This window comes from Anopheles ziemanni, chromosome 3 (assembly GCF_943734765.1).
Source record: "Anopheles ziemanni chromosome 3, idAnoZiCoDA_A2_x.2, whole genome shotgun sequence".
Lineage (NCBI taxonomy): Eukaryota > Metazoa > Arthropoda > Insecta > Diptera > Culicidae > Anopheles > Anopheles ziemanni.
In genome coordinates this window covers 9,003,209-9,019,812 of record NC_080706.1, presented here as the reverse complement: position 1 = coordinate 9,019,812, position 16,604 = coordinate 9,003,209, and the positions used below count along the sequence as shown (strand labels likewise).

Genomic DNA, 16,604 nt, shown 5'->3' with positions numbered 1-16,604 from the left:
GGTAGCGTTACGTTCTAGACCAAATAAAGTCAAGATGAGAAAACCATCCATCACACACCGAAACATTATTTTTTTCGTTAAATCGCGAAGATTGTTCAAACAATGAGAAACATTTATTAACAAATTAAATTCACAGGACAAATTGTATACACAGAAATAAAATTCCGTCATGTTAACCACCATGCAACCGGGGTGTTCTAGCACCGGCGTGTCCGCGTTGAAAGTCTGCTGGGGACGGATTCATGGCTGTAATTTTGAAAATCATCATAACCAGTTAAGAAACATAAGGTAATGTGAATGTGATGCTATTTTGATACTTACGACGCGGGGATGCACGACGTCGTTTAGAAGCCGGCTCGGCAGCTTCAGGTTGATTCTGGTGTTGTTGGTGTTGCTGGTGCATTTGTAATCCACTTGGGCCCGCTTCCTGCGAGTCGTGGATCACGACGGCACCACGGCGGGCCACAATCGTTTTCCTGTTTGCTTCCATTTCGCTGCCCGAAGAAGAAGTGGACGAAATATTCGGAAGGTCTTCAATCGGCGCTAGTGCGGGCACTTCGTTTCCAATATTTTCCGATAAGATCGGATTGTCCATTGTGGAGGAAACAGATTGGCTGCTAATATGACATGCCTGCGAACTGGTGTTGCGTTGGCTCATCTGCGAGCTTAGGCTCGGGAACGTGGATTGCTGCGTACTTGCAGGGACCGTGTCACTAAGCATGGATACCGTACTACTGCTTATATCATTTCGCCAATCGGAAGAACTCTCTTGGGTAAGCACGATCGAGTTTGCTTCCGACGACGACTCCGACGCCGCTTCCGTTGAGCGCAATTCCGTATCACTAGGAATGCGCGATGCTGTGCGTTGCCTTAGATGCAAGGGTGTACGATCGACCAGCCAGTCAATGTTATCGTGGAGCCTGGAGGTGCTACCGTCATGATAGAATTGACGTATTTCTTCCGCTTTGTCCCGCAAAGCTTGAAACATGGCCACTACGTCCGTATGTTTTCGAAACGGCATTCGGTGAACCGGCGGAAAGAGCTCTAGCATCCTCTGCATCTTTACTAACTTCGGGCCAGGTTTGCGTAACACCCTTTTGTAGTTGGGACTTATCTTCGTGTCTTCGGTAATGATGAGCCTATCCACGTGGCGATAAACTTTGTAGTACGGGTTTGTACATTTATACTCGCGAAAAAAGGAAAGAAATTCCTCACTATTAAACAAACAAGTGGTTTGATAGAATGGCCTTCTTTCCGAATTGTTGCAATCAGATTCCCTTGGCACACATTCCGCACAGAACACGTTCAATTTTGGCTACGGATAAACAAGTACACCAAGCAAGTTAGATCGGCATCGTTCGATTGGTGCCACAAGCGATACTTACATCCAAAATTGGCTTCAAAGTGTCCATCGCATTTTGCGATGTTATATAGAACAGGAACGGCGAGTAGCTCATGCACAAACAACACGCTGGGAAACTGTGCGCGTCGCGTCCGTTGTACAGAAAATCTTTGTTTTCGTCAATTGTATCTTTAGCAACAAGCCACCACATCTTGTCTGTTGGTTAAAAAGAGTCTTCTTGTCACCAATGGCGCCTTTTCGAAATAACTGAAATGCCAGCTGTTGAAGTTATCTAAATTCCACCAGGTCCGGTGCAAGGTTGCTGGAACAAATCATTACTTAAAATTGTATTAATTCAACAGCTAAAAACGCTCTAAAGGCTAGACCAGAACTCTAGGCAAATGCAATAAGTTATTTTCCTGCACTTTTCTGTTATCATTATAACGAATTAGTTTAATAAATCATTGTTATTTACAAAATTCCGATAACCCATATTAATTTAATAACCTTATGAATTTGACATTTGACATCTGTGTAGACTTTTTTTCAAAGTAATTACTATTCAGGTGAGTTCATTGTAAACAAGTCGGTTTAATTTTATTGGAAAAATAAAATAATTTTTTGACAATCGTTCTTAGTTTTGTTTATGTATTCAATGTGTCGGATTTTGTTATCTTTAAAAGCTGTTGTTTAGTGCTGTTTATGTCATGACGAAGCTTACCTCTTTAGGTTGGATATTTTATTTAGATGATAGTTTGGAAATACTCCAATCACGTCGAGGTAGTTTTGTATACTATCTTAAAAGTCCTTTTCACTTGCCTCTTACGAAAGAACGGTTAGTCTGGTTAATTTACTCTAAACTTGAATGATGAATTTAAAAAGAGCGAGCTGCTTTTGACCCATCTGTCAAACATACTCTACACAGTTCGCAGTTTACAGTGACCTTACTCGTACGTAGACCGTGGTTTGTACATTGGATAGGAAGTGATGGGGATCTACTAAATCCCTACAGGGACTCGAAACTTTCGATTCAAATCCATTCTGAGATCCGGATCTTCAAATCCGAATCCCAATCCGTCATATCATACATGCTCATCTAATGCCGATTTTTCATATGATGTGTTTCAATTCATGATTTACATACGAATATCAGTATAGTTGACATTATTCTTCTAATTGTATTCAAACAACACGAACAATCTAGTTCTTTTTGGGAACATACAGACTAACAGATTTTAACGAGTTTATTCCAAGAAGAGTAGCATTTATTGCGGTCGGGGGGGGTCCGCGACAGTCGAGCGGTAGCGCCGGTTAGAAAATCGGCCCATGAGCGCCGGGGCTCACCACCTCAACGGCGTGGGTTCGAATCCCAACCGAGACCGGACCCTCCCCTGTACGAGAGGACTGACTATCCACGTACAACAGGGAAACAAGTCTCGTAAGCTCTTAACGGGCAGGCATGACCAAGAGGTCGTTACCCCAAGAAGAAGAAGATGATGAGTAAAAAAATGAACAGGGGCGCGTAAATGAGGACAATTGGTGGTCATGGCTGTACGAAAAGAACTAATAGTATCTACACATCTCGCTGTAGTTGCGTCCCTTTCTGTTCTTGATAGAGGCACCACATTATCAACCAACTTTAATTGGCGGTGGGAACTACAGACAGAGCTAAAATATCCTCTTACACTCTGGAAAGTGGTACCTTGGGGGACTCGGCGATTTACCTTTCGAGGTGATTGCTCGGGGCCGTTGTATGGAAGGAACAAGATCAGGTCCCTTAAGTAGTACTGGTGGATTTCACCACACTATCAATCATTGATAGCTGGCGGTGTTAACCAAAACTGTGCGAAAATACCTGCCCTACTCCAGAAAGTGGTCTCCTTTTGCTAGTTGGGAAATCTAAGATGTACCTCCTTGTGCAATCGATGGCGACCGTTGTTTGAATGGAGCAGAGTTGGATACGATTGTTCTGTAGAGTAATGCCCCAATGCCCCCTCTCGTTTGATGATTTATATTTAATATCGTAACCCGGGGTCCGCGACGTCGCCTGACAGGCGGACAGGTTTTTTTTTTTATATGGAGTTCAGCTCCTGTCAGGCGACGTCGCGCTGTAGTGTGGACCCCGAGTAATCCTAAACTGCTTGAATCGGCTCACAATGATTTGAGTCGAATTAGTCACATAACTACAGTCAGTATCCGACTTACGCGGATAATGGGGACCAGAGAAATCCGCGTATCTAAAATATTGCTTGACACATAGCTTATACTAGGAGTGTTCTTGTGTGCATGTATCATAGAATATAAAAAAATTTACTTTGTCCGTTAATATGAATGCAATGCAGACGCATTCAAATAAAATAATAATAATAAATCGAATCAAATCTTTAGAATCTGTCAGATGGGAGTCGAATCTTTAGAATCCGTCAAATGGGATTCGAATCTTCGGAATCCGTCTAGGGGTCGAATCTTCGAATCTTCCGAATCCCCATTCTGTCAACACTAGATAGCAGATCAGTGAGTTTTCGGTAGTCAACGGATTGCGTTGTAGATATTTCCTCATCCCCAGTGATTGTTTCGTAGATTCCGTTTTCTGATTGATTTTTTCCCAGCCCTCGGGCTAACCGTCTCGAGAGGCATCTGTTGACCCTGCGTAGGTGTGGTGTGTGATTGTGTATTGCTTAAATTTCGTGTAATCGCTTCGCTCGTAGGCTAAGCTGGTACAAGGAATCATTCTTCCTGCTACGGAATGATATGAATGATAGCAGGAGTTAGTTCGTGTGGAAAGAAAGCAACATATCATCGAGAAGTGATGGTGGATAGGTGAGGCGGCGGGGGTGACCGGAATCGTTAGTGGCATACAGTAGTGCTCTTGGTGGTGATATTGCACATTGAAATAGGTCGGACATCGAATCTGCTGCTCGCTGCGTGTACTGTTCCGAATCGGACGAGGTGGTACGAGAGGACCGTGTGTTTTGTGTGTCGCGAAACGTCGTCGTATACGCGCCCGGACACATTGCAAGAGCCCAGTATCCCCGTCCAAGGAAGATTGCAAACAGCCGAGGATTTAGCCGGTAGTAAGTATCACGGGCATTATTGTTCCAACGGACGTACCTTCAACTGAACTTATCCTCTCATACCCCGAAACTGGAACTATGATAAAACTTCGATCAAAACAAAGAAAAAAACCCCACTCCGGCGAGTGTCGTATTTGGCCATCAGTCAAGCACTTGCACAATTTTCACCCCTACAACAGTGGCTGTTATGTAAAGGCGAAAATAGAGCCATTTCGTTTTCCTTTGCTCAACACTCAACAATTTGGTTTTTGCAGTTAAAAACAAAACATGCTTGAAACAAAATCAGTTGTGTTAAAAAACAGCAGCACCCCCGAAGAGTAGGCAGTGCAAAAAAGCCACTGTGTTTGCGAGCGATTTCTGAACTGTCATCCTTCACGACCGGATGTTCGTGCCATTCCGTATCTCGCACCGGAGATGCAGAATTGGCACATGCATTGTGAACGATTCTGATAAGCGCCAAGAGCTAGTTTCGATGGGTCATTTACACGCTTTTATTTTACTATTGTAAGGAAATCATCGCTTCATCGGCTGCCCACCCTTACCTTACGACGTATCAGAGGGATGAATCAGCACGATTCGTTCATTCGTTCTTGTAGTTGTGTCCGCGTGGTAAAACATCATGATCGTCGAGACCGATGGCGTATTTCGGGCTTGATTATCGTTCTCGCGCAAACCCGTGCCGAGACAAGTATCGCAACGGGCAGCCAGCCTTTTACGGCTTTTTGAACGTGCGAAATCGTTCCAATCACGTGTGCACGAGGGAAAACAATAGCGAAGCAAGTTCTTCTCCGGGAGTCTGGAGGCCTAGTGGTTTCATGCGAAACAACGGTAGATTGAAACAATACGACTATATCGTACCACCCACGAAATCACTGATAAGGAGTCCGTGCGAATGCCTCTTCCCTGTATCGGTACATAAACATTCTACCAAGATAGAGGAAAAAAACGCAAGATCCTAATCACGGAAACGCAGCTGGGCTGATAACACCCAGACGGACTCTGGTCGCAAATGTGTAATGACCCAAATTGTTCGTCTCGTGTGTGTTCAGATAGCAAACAGAGCGTACTGGATTGGGATGCCAGGAACGAAGCGGTAACATTTAAATTATTGGGAAGGTAACCGAAGAATTCCATCAATTCAGAATATTTCAAGGGAAGCGATTTGACGTCAAACGTCGCTTTTGCTAGTGGTTGGATCAAGTAGCTTGTTTTTATTCTACGACCAAACCCCAACATGGTTACTACGACCAACCAGATTGCGATTTTTTGGACGCGTGGTTTTGTTTCCGTGCGCATCCGATGGATAATTTATCAAATCCTTGGAGCAAAGAGTCAAAGTTCCTTCGTCTGTCTGGCGGAGTCTTATCTTATCGCTAGTGGAAACAACCAACCGATTAGCGGGAAAGAGAGGCGAGAGGCAACATTAACAATGGTAAGAGGTGCTGAGGTTACTAAACTTTCTCTGTATAGATTTCTAGATTTGTGCTACATTCTTGCAAACAATGTTGATCTGCACTCAGATGAAACAAACAAAACAATGTGTCCTTCGATCGCTAGCTGCTTTTGGGTTGCTGGATGTATCCACCTACACGCTGGTGGAGTATTTCCACGCACTACTACGATCCGGCGCCAAACAGGGTTTGCTGCGAGGCATCCACTGCACCCCTCTTGCCACTCCTCCACCATCAAAAGCGGCCTTTTAACATTGTACGATCAGTCGCTGACGGCGCGCTGGCTAACGCACGAACAAACGAGCGAGCACGAGCCTGCCATGGGATTTTGCGCAACGATGTGTACAAGCTGCGCTTCACAGTGTGTGTTGTAAACATGAACACCTCCCCATCCCCCATGGACACACACACACCCCACGCCATGCGCTGGTTCTATCGACCCATTCGCGTTGTTGGACGATCAGCATGATTCGGCAAAACCGGCAGCAAAGACACCCCGGCCCGTCGTCCCTTGTCGTGCCGTGCTGTGCCGTCGCCAACCATAACTGTACCCCCTGGCAACCGCGGAATTACCGCGCTCTTTCGCTCCATCTCTGTTGCTCTTGCTCTCAAAGAGGGTGATTCGAAGTTCCAAACCGGGCCGATACTGATCTGATCGTGGTCATACGCGGGAAACGAAACCGTTCCCCAGTGATCGAGGGCAGTGTCAGCCGTTGTGGAAGGGCGAGCCCTCACCGAGTGGTCCGAGCACCATTGACCGTTAAAAAAGTCAAGTGTGTATTCTTGTATGCTTTCATAGTTTCCCATTTCACTTCCCTAAATTCCCTAATTTTTGTTTGATAATGAGTTGAACATAATGTTTCCAATTGTAGGTGCATTGTAAAGTGGTCCTAGTCGATGGTAGGATAGCAGTAATGTAATGCAAGGGCAAAGAAAAAGATCCTCTAGATACTTCTCAACGACACAGACACAACCCCCTTGCCGAGGGAGTAGCCGACTGCCACATGTTGTGAAGTAGGTTTACATTTTACGTTCAACTTGTTTACATACGTAATCATCGCCGGCGAACAGGGATTACCTCCCGTTTGGTAGCGATTTGGTGGTAACAAATGTACTCTCCATATGCGTTTAGTAAAATCACGTGCTCAGATTACTTGGTTGGCTTCAGGTTTGTATTTGCATGCCTTTCCACGCCATTTGAAGTCGCAGTTAACTGGTCTCGTCTGGAGGCTGAGACGGAAACGTATTTCAGAGCGAACGACGAAACATGACCGAACGATGTGGTACATGACCCAACATGCAACTTATTTCCAACTTAGGGCTTTGAAAAGGCTAGGCAAAACAACATTTTTGTAGATTACTGCGATTTACGAGACAAGTATCTCAACAATCCGAAGCGTCAAAATCAATCCAACGGGGAGGACACGGTTGGCAAATATTTATCAATAAAAAAAAATGCAATGGACCAGTACATGAGAGTGCTTTTAGCAAGTTCTAACGGTTAAGTGTCTTCTAAGCAAGTAATCGACACATCATGGCAGCAGTTCAAGATGTTTCGTTCTCCCATTCGACATCTCATACCGCCATTCTTCAACGAACGCCACAAATGACGATTTTACTCTCCTTTTCCTTCTATGAGGCAATGCTCATCGTGGTGTGCTGTTGTTGCTCGGAAGGATGCGCCCGACTGTGCTTATTTTTAGCACCCACGATTATCGGAAAATTATTACGCCACACAGGCACCCCCCCGGTTGGGCAAGTGTGCGCTCTCTTTCTTCCTGTTCCCCGTCAGGGGACTGGCGGGGATGCGAGGGGTTAGGTTTACTGCATGATGACGGTCAGCATCATCTAACGTACCGTGAGCGGCCATGATGACCGTAATGTAAATCACATCTCTTCCCCTATTATTACGTATCCGGCAGAAGAAATGAAATTCTCTTCCGAGGGTAGATTATGCATAATTTTACGGCAAATAGGGTCAACATTGGGATTATAAGAACGAAAACAAGACGCCTTACACTAGAATAATCGTACTCTTTGGTGCATTATAAGTTGATGGTGATACAATCTAAGTGTAATTTTCAAATATTGTTGTTATTAATATCGCATTCACAGCACAACGAAAACTGGTCAACATGCCGCAGTCTAGTACGTCATGTTTTATGTCTGCTATAAAGAATCGTTCGTTTTACAGCACTGGAAGTTAGCTAGTAGAAAAATGAACCACACTTGCAGCACATTTCTTTCACCTACAGAAGTCTGCCTTTGATGTAAACTGAATCTCAAAGACATCACCACTTTCCCTATACTGAGGGACAACTTCATATGTTAGTCATTCATACCATCTTGAAGGTAAAACGTGTGTGCTCATCATTGTGGCCGAGATATTAATCACACCTCACAAAGGGGATTTTAAAACGGTTTCACCGTGACTTGCAGGAAGAGTTGGAGAAAAGTAATGAATAACTGAAAGATCCGTCACCTTTTCCTCATCGTACGAAGAAGGAAGCCGTTACGTACGCACTGATATACTAAACTTGATTTCACACGTACCAATAATACTCATCCGCCAAACGTCGTCAAATCGTTGAGTAGCTTTTTCCGGCCCCAGGTAAAGATTTTACGCCTTTCCCTCAACCGCAATTCCGTCGTTGATACGCTACGTACGGTGCGATGTTTGCACCTGATTTTTATTACCGTTGGCAACTTACCCGGGTTGCTAGGTTGCCAAAAATGATTGAATTTTGGCTTCCCTGTTCGTGGAGCGATGTGATGATGCGTCGATGCCGGATTAAACGGATTGCGGACCGGATTAACACAATACGGACTGACGCAACTGGGATGATGCCAAGATGTGTGGTTGGTTGAGAACTTTTTGGCATTAGCAACCAAAACCCAACCTAATAGCTTCTAGGACTCAGTGTATGTGTGTGTATGTGATCAAGAAGGATATGATAGAATCTTAAAGAAAAAACAGTCATTTTGTAATTCTCTAAGAAAAGATAAAAGAATGTTGAATTAAAAAACACGACACAAGAACAGTAGATAGGTGCAGTTTACCTATTAAATTTATCACAATTAGGCTATATTGTATCATACAGCTTAAGGTATCACAATTATTTGATTTAATAATATACTATCTTACATGTTATGCTTGATACCATCCGGCATCTTTTCGGTGATGCTTATTTTAAACAAAGATTTGTTACCATCCTGATAACATTTGATTTTCACCTTATCAGCTGATGACTTTGATAAATTTGATTATCATTTCCCTGAATGTACTTAATTGCACCCGGGGAAAGAAAGACACCGACCGTTTGTGTATTTCATCACCCGACCTTCCGTCAAGTGCGTAGATTATCTCTCCTTCTGGAACCGGACCACCGTCCACGGAGTGGCGAATTTTATCGACCAGCAGGCGACAACCGGACACACGCCGCTAAACGCCATTGCACTGTCACGCTCGTCCTCACCCTACGCTATCGGGCTGTGCAGATAAAGACCGCGAAAATCCGAAGTCTAACGATGATGGTACCATTATTCGTTATCGTGGGTCCGATAACGGCCGCGCCTGGCGGTGCTACGAGGATCTCGGGCGTTATACGCCATCCGTTACCGTCACCACGCTTCGGGGAACTCTAGCATTCGCTATTGCCCTTCACTAGAGCGTTCGGTGCGCAAATATTTCGCCGCAGTATAGTGTTCCGCAGGAGTGAAGACGTCGTGCGAGACGTTAGTGCAAGAAGTTAAGCGGTTCTACCTACGCTCGAGTTATTTTGTGACTGCGTTTCCTCTGCGAAGCGAATGTGTTGTGAACGGGGTGGGAACAATCCGCCCGGAAACGGTAACCACTGGCCGGAAGCCGCATTCCAACGATGCGTATGGTTGGTGAGTTTGTGCAGCTGGGGCGCTCGAAAGGGGCAAGGGGTGGTGAACAAATTAGCGAACACTGGAGTACTATGGAGCGGAAGGTTTTGATGGGATAAATTTGCGTTCCAAAAAATCTGGTTTTCTCCAATCTTGTTGGTGCTAATGTTTACATTTCCATGAAAGGGAAATCAATTCGAAGGCGACATAAAACACCCGGATGTCAACATTTCATCAGTGCAAGTGTCCTTGCTTGTACGATGGTCAGTGGTCGAAGGTACTACCTTCAATGTGGAATGACCTATAGAATGATCGTCTTAAGGACAAATACTTAGAAAGTACTCACGTATTTTTTGTAGCTCGCAGGCATTGTGTGTCTTAGGGCCAAAGATAAGCACAATACGCATCGACTCTATGCACGAGTGAAACGTTTACATTCCGATTTGTATCAAGTTCCAGGGATATTTTAGGTGATAGAAAATCACGCAGTTCTTCATTCTTGTCCTAACGAGATTGCTCATCTAGAGAGTTATCAGCTAGAACGGTTGTAGCTTGGACGTAAAAGTGCTTGCATAAAGGGGACCTTAAGGGAAAACACTCGACTTATTTTCTGTTATCAAAAATGCAAAACAAAACATCCAAAAACACCACTCTATAACTGCGCAAACATGACGCAAAACGAACAAAATTGAACCAAACAACTGACTCAGTTCTTGATTGTGTTTGAAAAACTTTAGCGATCAACGTAAGCGGTAGTGGAAAATTAAGTGCCGAAAAATGATTGTTTTCATGAACCAATAGTACTTGGATACAATCGAAGGTTGTTCAGTCATTATGAAAATTCGTTGTTCCGTAAGCTTGATAGATATTTACTATTACCAACAATTTTGCATTGTTTGCGTTGTGAAAGTTGATCAATGCTGTCTAGATTAATGGCTATTAGATTCAATTAGCTCATTCAGGTTAATGTATATATCGCTTGATAGATCGCTAGTAGGTACAATGTGTTGAACCCTGATTCTTTGAAAACATGTCGTTAGCCAAATCAATGAGCTACGTTGCCTATGTTCTGTAGCGTATTATCTATCATTAAACATTAAATAATGATGTTGAATACGTACATTTTTGAACTACATAATTGAAATTAAATAAAAAGAATGCCGGGGCATTGAAATGAAATGCTTTCTGAGACGTAGGAAAATAGTTTAACATGCACGGAAGAGAATCGTTGCCTAGATCATTCGCTAAGAAACACGCTGTCTACTTCTAAAATTGGTACAAAGTAGGCCAATTTCTGTTAAATATCAAGGAAATTGTATACAGATTCATCAAAACCCAAAGTGGTAGGATTCCCAGTAGTAGGTTGAGCTCCTGAGATGGACAAGCTTATTCAACTGGGAGTATCCATTTTACGGTGCCATGTTGATGTAACGAGGGCAAGGTTGCGCCCTCCCCCAAGATAAGAGATAAAGATGAGATGATATTGGGGAAAAAGTAAACTAGCTGAATAAACTGCACATCGCGATGGCGATCAGCCAACTGCGATAGTGTGTACCACCTTAGAGGGTGATTATACTTCGTTTGCGGATCATCGATCGCATCAAGCGGACGGAAGGAGGACGGGCGGGATTGTCCATGACGCAGATGGAGTCCTTGCTTGAATGGAGTTCAACGGATGATTACGGGTTCGCGATTATCAGCGATTTCGCGACACACCGACAACAAACGCTCCTCCAAGGCCATGTGGCTGAAGCTGTGTGCGTATGATTGTTTCCTTTTTTTACTATGATGTAAATGAGTGTGTGGGGTTAGTAGTGTGCAGAATTTGTTGTTTTCAAATTTGTTCCCTTCTCGCTTTAAAATCAGGAATGATTCATTTAGTACATTTACGTTCGAAGTCGGTTTTTCCTTCTTTTCATTGCCCTTAATTGTTGTTGCAATGTAACTCGATCGGATGAAGGTGTACTTTTTTCTACAATTTCATCTTATCAATACCTTGTGTCGAGTAGCATAACAGTACTACTATTTCACTGGCCCATGTTAGCGATGGCGCTGGATCTTTTCCGCTTTACAAACTACTCGAGTTTACCACAACTGTCAGTGTGCTTACAAGCTGGATGTCTTTTAGCCGCAATGGGTAAACTAAAGCTTGATAATCCTGACCTAGGTTGAGGCAAGGTTTTGCTACTTCCATTGCTAATTGGTTCAAACCGGAGTTTATGGGTTTGTGCCGCTTCCTGTTGCTCCTCACTGAGCCATCTCAAGTTTGCCATTGGCTTTTCGCTTCTTCTAGCCTTGGGTTTGTGCGTAAGCAGTAATTCGTTCCAAAAATCCCACCCGTTTCGGTAATCATGTCCCAGGAACGGGGATGGCGGTGGAAAGTTGCGGATCCGGAAAGAAAAATACACGGAGACTTCACGGTGAGCAAGAGGAGAGGGGTGAAGGTAAACAAATGAATGCGTACGTGAGGACGTCACGTCGGTGGCGGCGGCGTCGGGCACGATGACAGCGCCGTTTTGCGAACCGCGCCGATCCGCCGTGTTTTTTCTTCCTCTTTTTCTTTAACGTTGGCCATCGGCTGACGGTGCGTCGCGGTTGCGCTCACATTCTCGCAAGGGAACGTTATGTCTAGGCTATGAAATGGAGACCCCATCGGTCGCGAGTCGCAAGCCGAGGTCTGCCCGCCAGCTGATAATGGCGTGTTGGATGTTTTTTACCCCCGTCTTTCGACTACGACGGTCCGCCGTGTGTGATCCCGTTTTTCTAGCGTGCTGCTAAAATGACATGCTCACAACGCCCTTTGGTGCTAGGGCGTGATAAATGGAATACATCACTACTTTCGAGCAACAGTTTGAAAATGTTGCCCGGTAAACGTAATCAGACTCAAATGCCATTCAATCTAAACATGAAATGAACTTACACTAATATCTGTGCCTGCTTGGATGCATGAGGTGTTCGTCACTAAGCTCCATTATAACAGCAACTTTTAATTTTGCTGTTTTTAAAGAGAATATTTAATAATACTCATTTTAAATTTTTCTTCCATTTTCGTAGCCTACAGATTGGAAGCCGTATCGGACGTCTGGGATGGAAGCGTCGGCCGCTGGCTATGCCGATTGTTTCGGCAGCGGCGGACCGAACCTGATCGGCGTGGGCGGTGTGCCTCCGGCCGTAATGCACTTGACGACCGGCAGCAACTCCTGTGACGGTGGAGCGAATGCATGCAGCAATGGCACGGCGCAGTGCAACGGTGGGGGCACGGGCCCAAAGGAGGACCTGGGCGATATGACCTTCTACATGCCGAACTTTGCGCGCGAGGTACTGAAGATGATGTTCATGATGCGCTCGCACCACATGCTGACGGACGTGACGCTCGAGGTGGAGCAGGAGACGTTTCACGCGCACAAGGTCGTCCTGTCGGCGGCCAGCCCCTACTTTAAGGCCATGTTCACCGGTGGACTGAAGGAGTGTGAGATGGAGCGGGTGAAGCTGCAGGGCGTTTGCCCGACCGCGATGGCGCGCATCCTGTTCTTCATGTACACCGGCCAGATCCGCGTGACGGAGCTGACCGTGTGCCAGCTGCTGCCGGCGGCCACCATGTTTCAGGTGCCGAATGTGATAGACGCGTGCTGTGACTTCCTGGAGCGCCAGCTCGACCCAACCAACGCCATCGGGATCGCCAACTTCGCCGAGCAGCATGGCTGCGAGACGCTGCGCCAAAAGGCGAACCAGTTTATCGAACGTAATTTTACACAAGTAAGTGGTAACATCATTGGCGAGCGATAGGACCGCATAAAAATCGCCAGACCGCCTGCTCACACCCATGGTTTAACTATTTTAGATTTGCCGCGAGGAGGAATTCCTGCAACTATCTGTGATGCAACTGATATGTCTGATCCGCAAGGATGAACTGAACGTGCAAGGCGAGCGGGACGTGTACGATGCGGTACTGAAGTGGGTCAAGTACGACGAAGACAACCGGTATCCGAAGATGGAGAGCATCCTGTCGGCCGTTCGCTGCCAGCTGCTGACGCCCAACTTCCTCAAGGAGCAGATGAAGAACTGTGAGGTGCTCCGACGGGCGCCCGGATGTCGGGAGTATCTGGCGAAGATCTTTCAGGATCTGACGCTCCACAAGCGACCGGCGGTCCGTGAGCGTAAGCCCAACACGACAAGGATGATCTTCGTTGCCGGTGGCTACTACAAACATTCCCTCGACATGCTCGAAGGCTACAACGTGGATGACAAGGTGTGGCTAACACTGCCCAAGCTGACCGTACCGCGGTCCGGGCTGGGAGCGGCCTTTCTGAAGGGCACGTTCTACGCCGTTGGAGGTCGAAATAACTCACCCGGCTCGTCGTACGATTCCGACTGGGTCGATCGGTACAATCCGGTAACGGAAACGTGGCGTCCGTGTTCGCCGATGTCGGTGCCACGGAATCGGGTCGGTGTGGCTGTCATGGACGAACTGCTGTACGCGGTTGGTGGTTCGTCGGGTTCGGACTATCACAACACGGTCGAGTAGTGAGTATTTTTCTCTATCTACTTACAATATCCGATGAGATACTTTTACTTGGTCCAAGCGTATAATCTAAGCCGAAGTCGTTTGCGATTTAAGACGAGTAGTCTTTTGGATGACCTGATTGGCCCACCAAAAACACTTTTTCTTTACATATCGGATACTGCATTTGAAAATAATGTAATCTCTATGTCTACTAGATCAATTGAACTTGTTAAAAAGTGTAATATTTTCGTTTCAAAATGACTTGAGAGGTGATCTAGAAGGCCACGAATCATCTCATCATCTCATCTAATTGAAAGCCAAACAAATCACAAAATCGAAAAGAACTTTTCTTTAATTTGTTCATTTTATCTTCCCTACCAGTTACGATCCAGAAACGGACCGCTGGACGCTAGTGCAACCTATGCAATCCAAACGGCTTGGTGTTGGCGTGGCCGTCGTCAACCGGCTACTGTACGCGATCGGTGGTTTTGATGGCAAAACACGCCTCGCTTCGGTCGAGTGCTACCATCCGGAGAACAACGCCTGGACGCTGGTACCGCCGATGCACTACGGGCGCAGTGGTGCCGGTGTGGCCGCCCTGCACCAGTACATTTACGTGGTGGGCGGTTTCGACGGTACGCGCCAGCTCGCCTCGGTCGAGCGGTACGACACGGAGCAGCAGTGCTGGGACATGGTGGCCCCGGTACGCATCGCCCGCAGTGCTCTCTCACTGACCGTCCTCGATGGGCGACTGTACGCGATCGGGGGCTACGATGGGCAAGACTTTCTCACCATCGTCGAGGTGTACGATCCGACGCGGGACGTCTGGGACGAGGGTACACCGCTAACGTCTGGCCGGAGTGGGCACGCGTCCGCCGTCATCTACACACCCTCGTGCATTTCCAGCTACATGGAAGGGCTATACCTTGGCGAGGAAAAGCGCAACGATGTCAGCGGCACACAACCACCCCCGCCAGCACCCCCAGGAGGAGGGTCTTCGTGTTTGTCCTCCTCGTCGTCGTCATCGTCGCGGTCATTGGGGAACAATGCGGGAGGTGGTGGAGCGCAGGGAGGCGGTGCAAGTAGAGCTGCGGGTAGTGGAGAAGGTTCGTGCGCACACGAGGATGGTGGGGAACAGCGATGCGTAGATACCGGACGGCATGGAATGTTAACGAACGAAGGTGATGAAGTAGAAGCAGAAGAAGATGAAAATGACGAACAGTTTGCCATGGACACCGATTCTAGTCAAGAGGAATGTGATAAGGACACGGGAGACGATGGAGGAGAACGCTTGCCTTCGGAAGGCACTCCATCTTCATCTTCTTCTCCCCCTCCGCCACCCGCTGGTTGCCCCTCGCTGGAACCGTCTCTCTTTCCACCGACCACCCCACTGTTGCCACAGTTCGCCGCAGCCCAGACTGACTCAAACATGTCACAGTTCCGGCTTCCGCGACGATCGCTTCTCGTGCATCCTTGCCGACGGACGAAAAGGTGCGGTGGTAAAATCGGTGGCCTTAGGCGTACCGGTTCCGAAGGCAACAAGTACACGCTCACCCTAGCCACCGCACAGGAGTCGTCGGAGAAAAAATCTCCACCACCGGAGGACAGCGGGGCAACGTCGAGCTTTTGTGGGAAAAGTAAACGGAAAGCGTCACTTAGCGGCACGGCTGGGGACGATCATTGTCCGCTGGTGCGGCTTAAGAAGCGTATCACGTGCTTTGTCTCAGCCATCGTTTCCCCACACTGCACCTCCCCGAGCGCCGCACTGCCCGCTCCAACGTTAACCGGAGATCGATCAACCAGCAACGAGGGTGTCCTTCCTACCACGCCCGCAATAGTTCTTTCCAGTTCCGAGGAGCTTCGGGCCGTCGCTGATCGACGTGCGTCGCTTCCACAGGGACCACCATCCTCCTCCTCATCACCATCATCGTTGGTGGCCAACAAAACCGCTAGCGCAAACGGTGCTGATGGAGTTAGTGGTAGTTCCTCACCGCTCTTGTTCGATCACCAGCGATCATCCCCGAGCGCCAAATTATGACACACCATGCCGCCATCCCAATGTTGAACGCCACTCTCGTAGCAAGCAGGGCACTTCCCTTATAGTTAGGAAAGTGCACAGTGAACCAAAACCGTGCAAACACAAGAATATTAAGGAAAATTAGCTGTCGATCTAGCATGAATCTGAAAGCGAATCGAAACTTCCCCCCGCCTCCGACATGAATGAATGCAAACGAACGCATCTCGATTAGAAATCGTAACCGACGATGACACTTTGACTCCCTCCGATGGATCGCACGTGCAACGACATTCCTTCGAAGCAATCGATTGAGTTAAGTTGGCCAATCTTTACCTAATCTTTTTGT

At 46.7% G+C, this 16,604-nt stretch overlaps 2 protein-coding genes across 2 annotated transcripts; one reads left to right on the top strand and one right to left on the bottom strand.

Annotated features, from left to right (window-relative positions):
- Nucleotides 1-89: 89 nt before the first annotated feature.
- On the bottom strand, nt 90-1,576 carry LOC131287637 (uncharacterized). The gene is made up of 3 exons (XM_058316704.1): nt 1,386-1,576; nt 322-1,315; nt 90-246 (listed from the first exon to the last, which is right to left on the bottom strand). The coding sequence occupies exons 1-3, from the start codon at nt 1,551-1,553 to the stop codon at nt 173-175; spliced, it is 1,236 nt and encodes a 411-aa protein (XP_058172687.1). The 5' UTR covers nt 1,554-1,576; the 3' UTR covers nt 90-172.
- A 2,813-nt stretch (nt 1,577-4,389) lies between these two features.
- On the top strand, nt 4,390-16,279 carry LOC131289745 (kelch-like ECH-associated protein 1B). The gene is made up of 4 exons (XM_058319053.1): nt 4,390-4,416; nt 12,792-13,493; nt 13,579-14,261; nt 14,623-16,279. The coding sequence occupies exons 2-4, from the start codon at nt 12,825-12,827 to the stop codon at nt 16,277-16,279; spliced, it is 3,009 nt and encodes a 1,002-aa protein (XP_058175036.1). The 5' UTR covers nt 4,390-4,416; nt 12,792-12,824.
- Nucleotides 16,280-16,604: the final 325 nt, after the last annotated feature.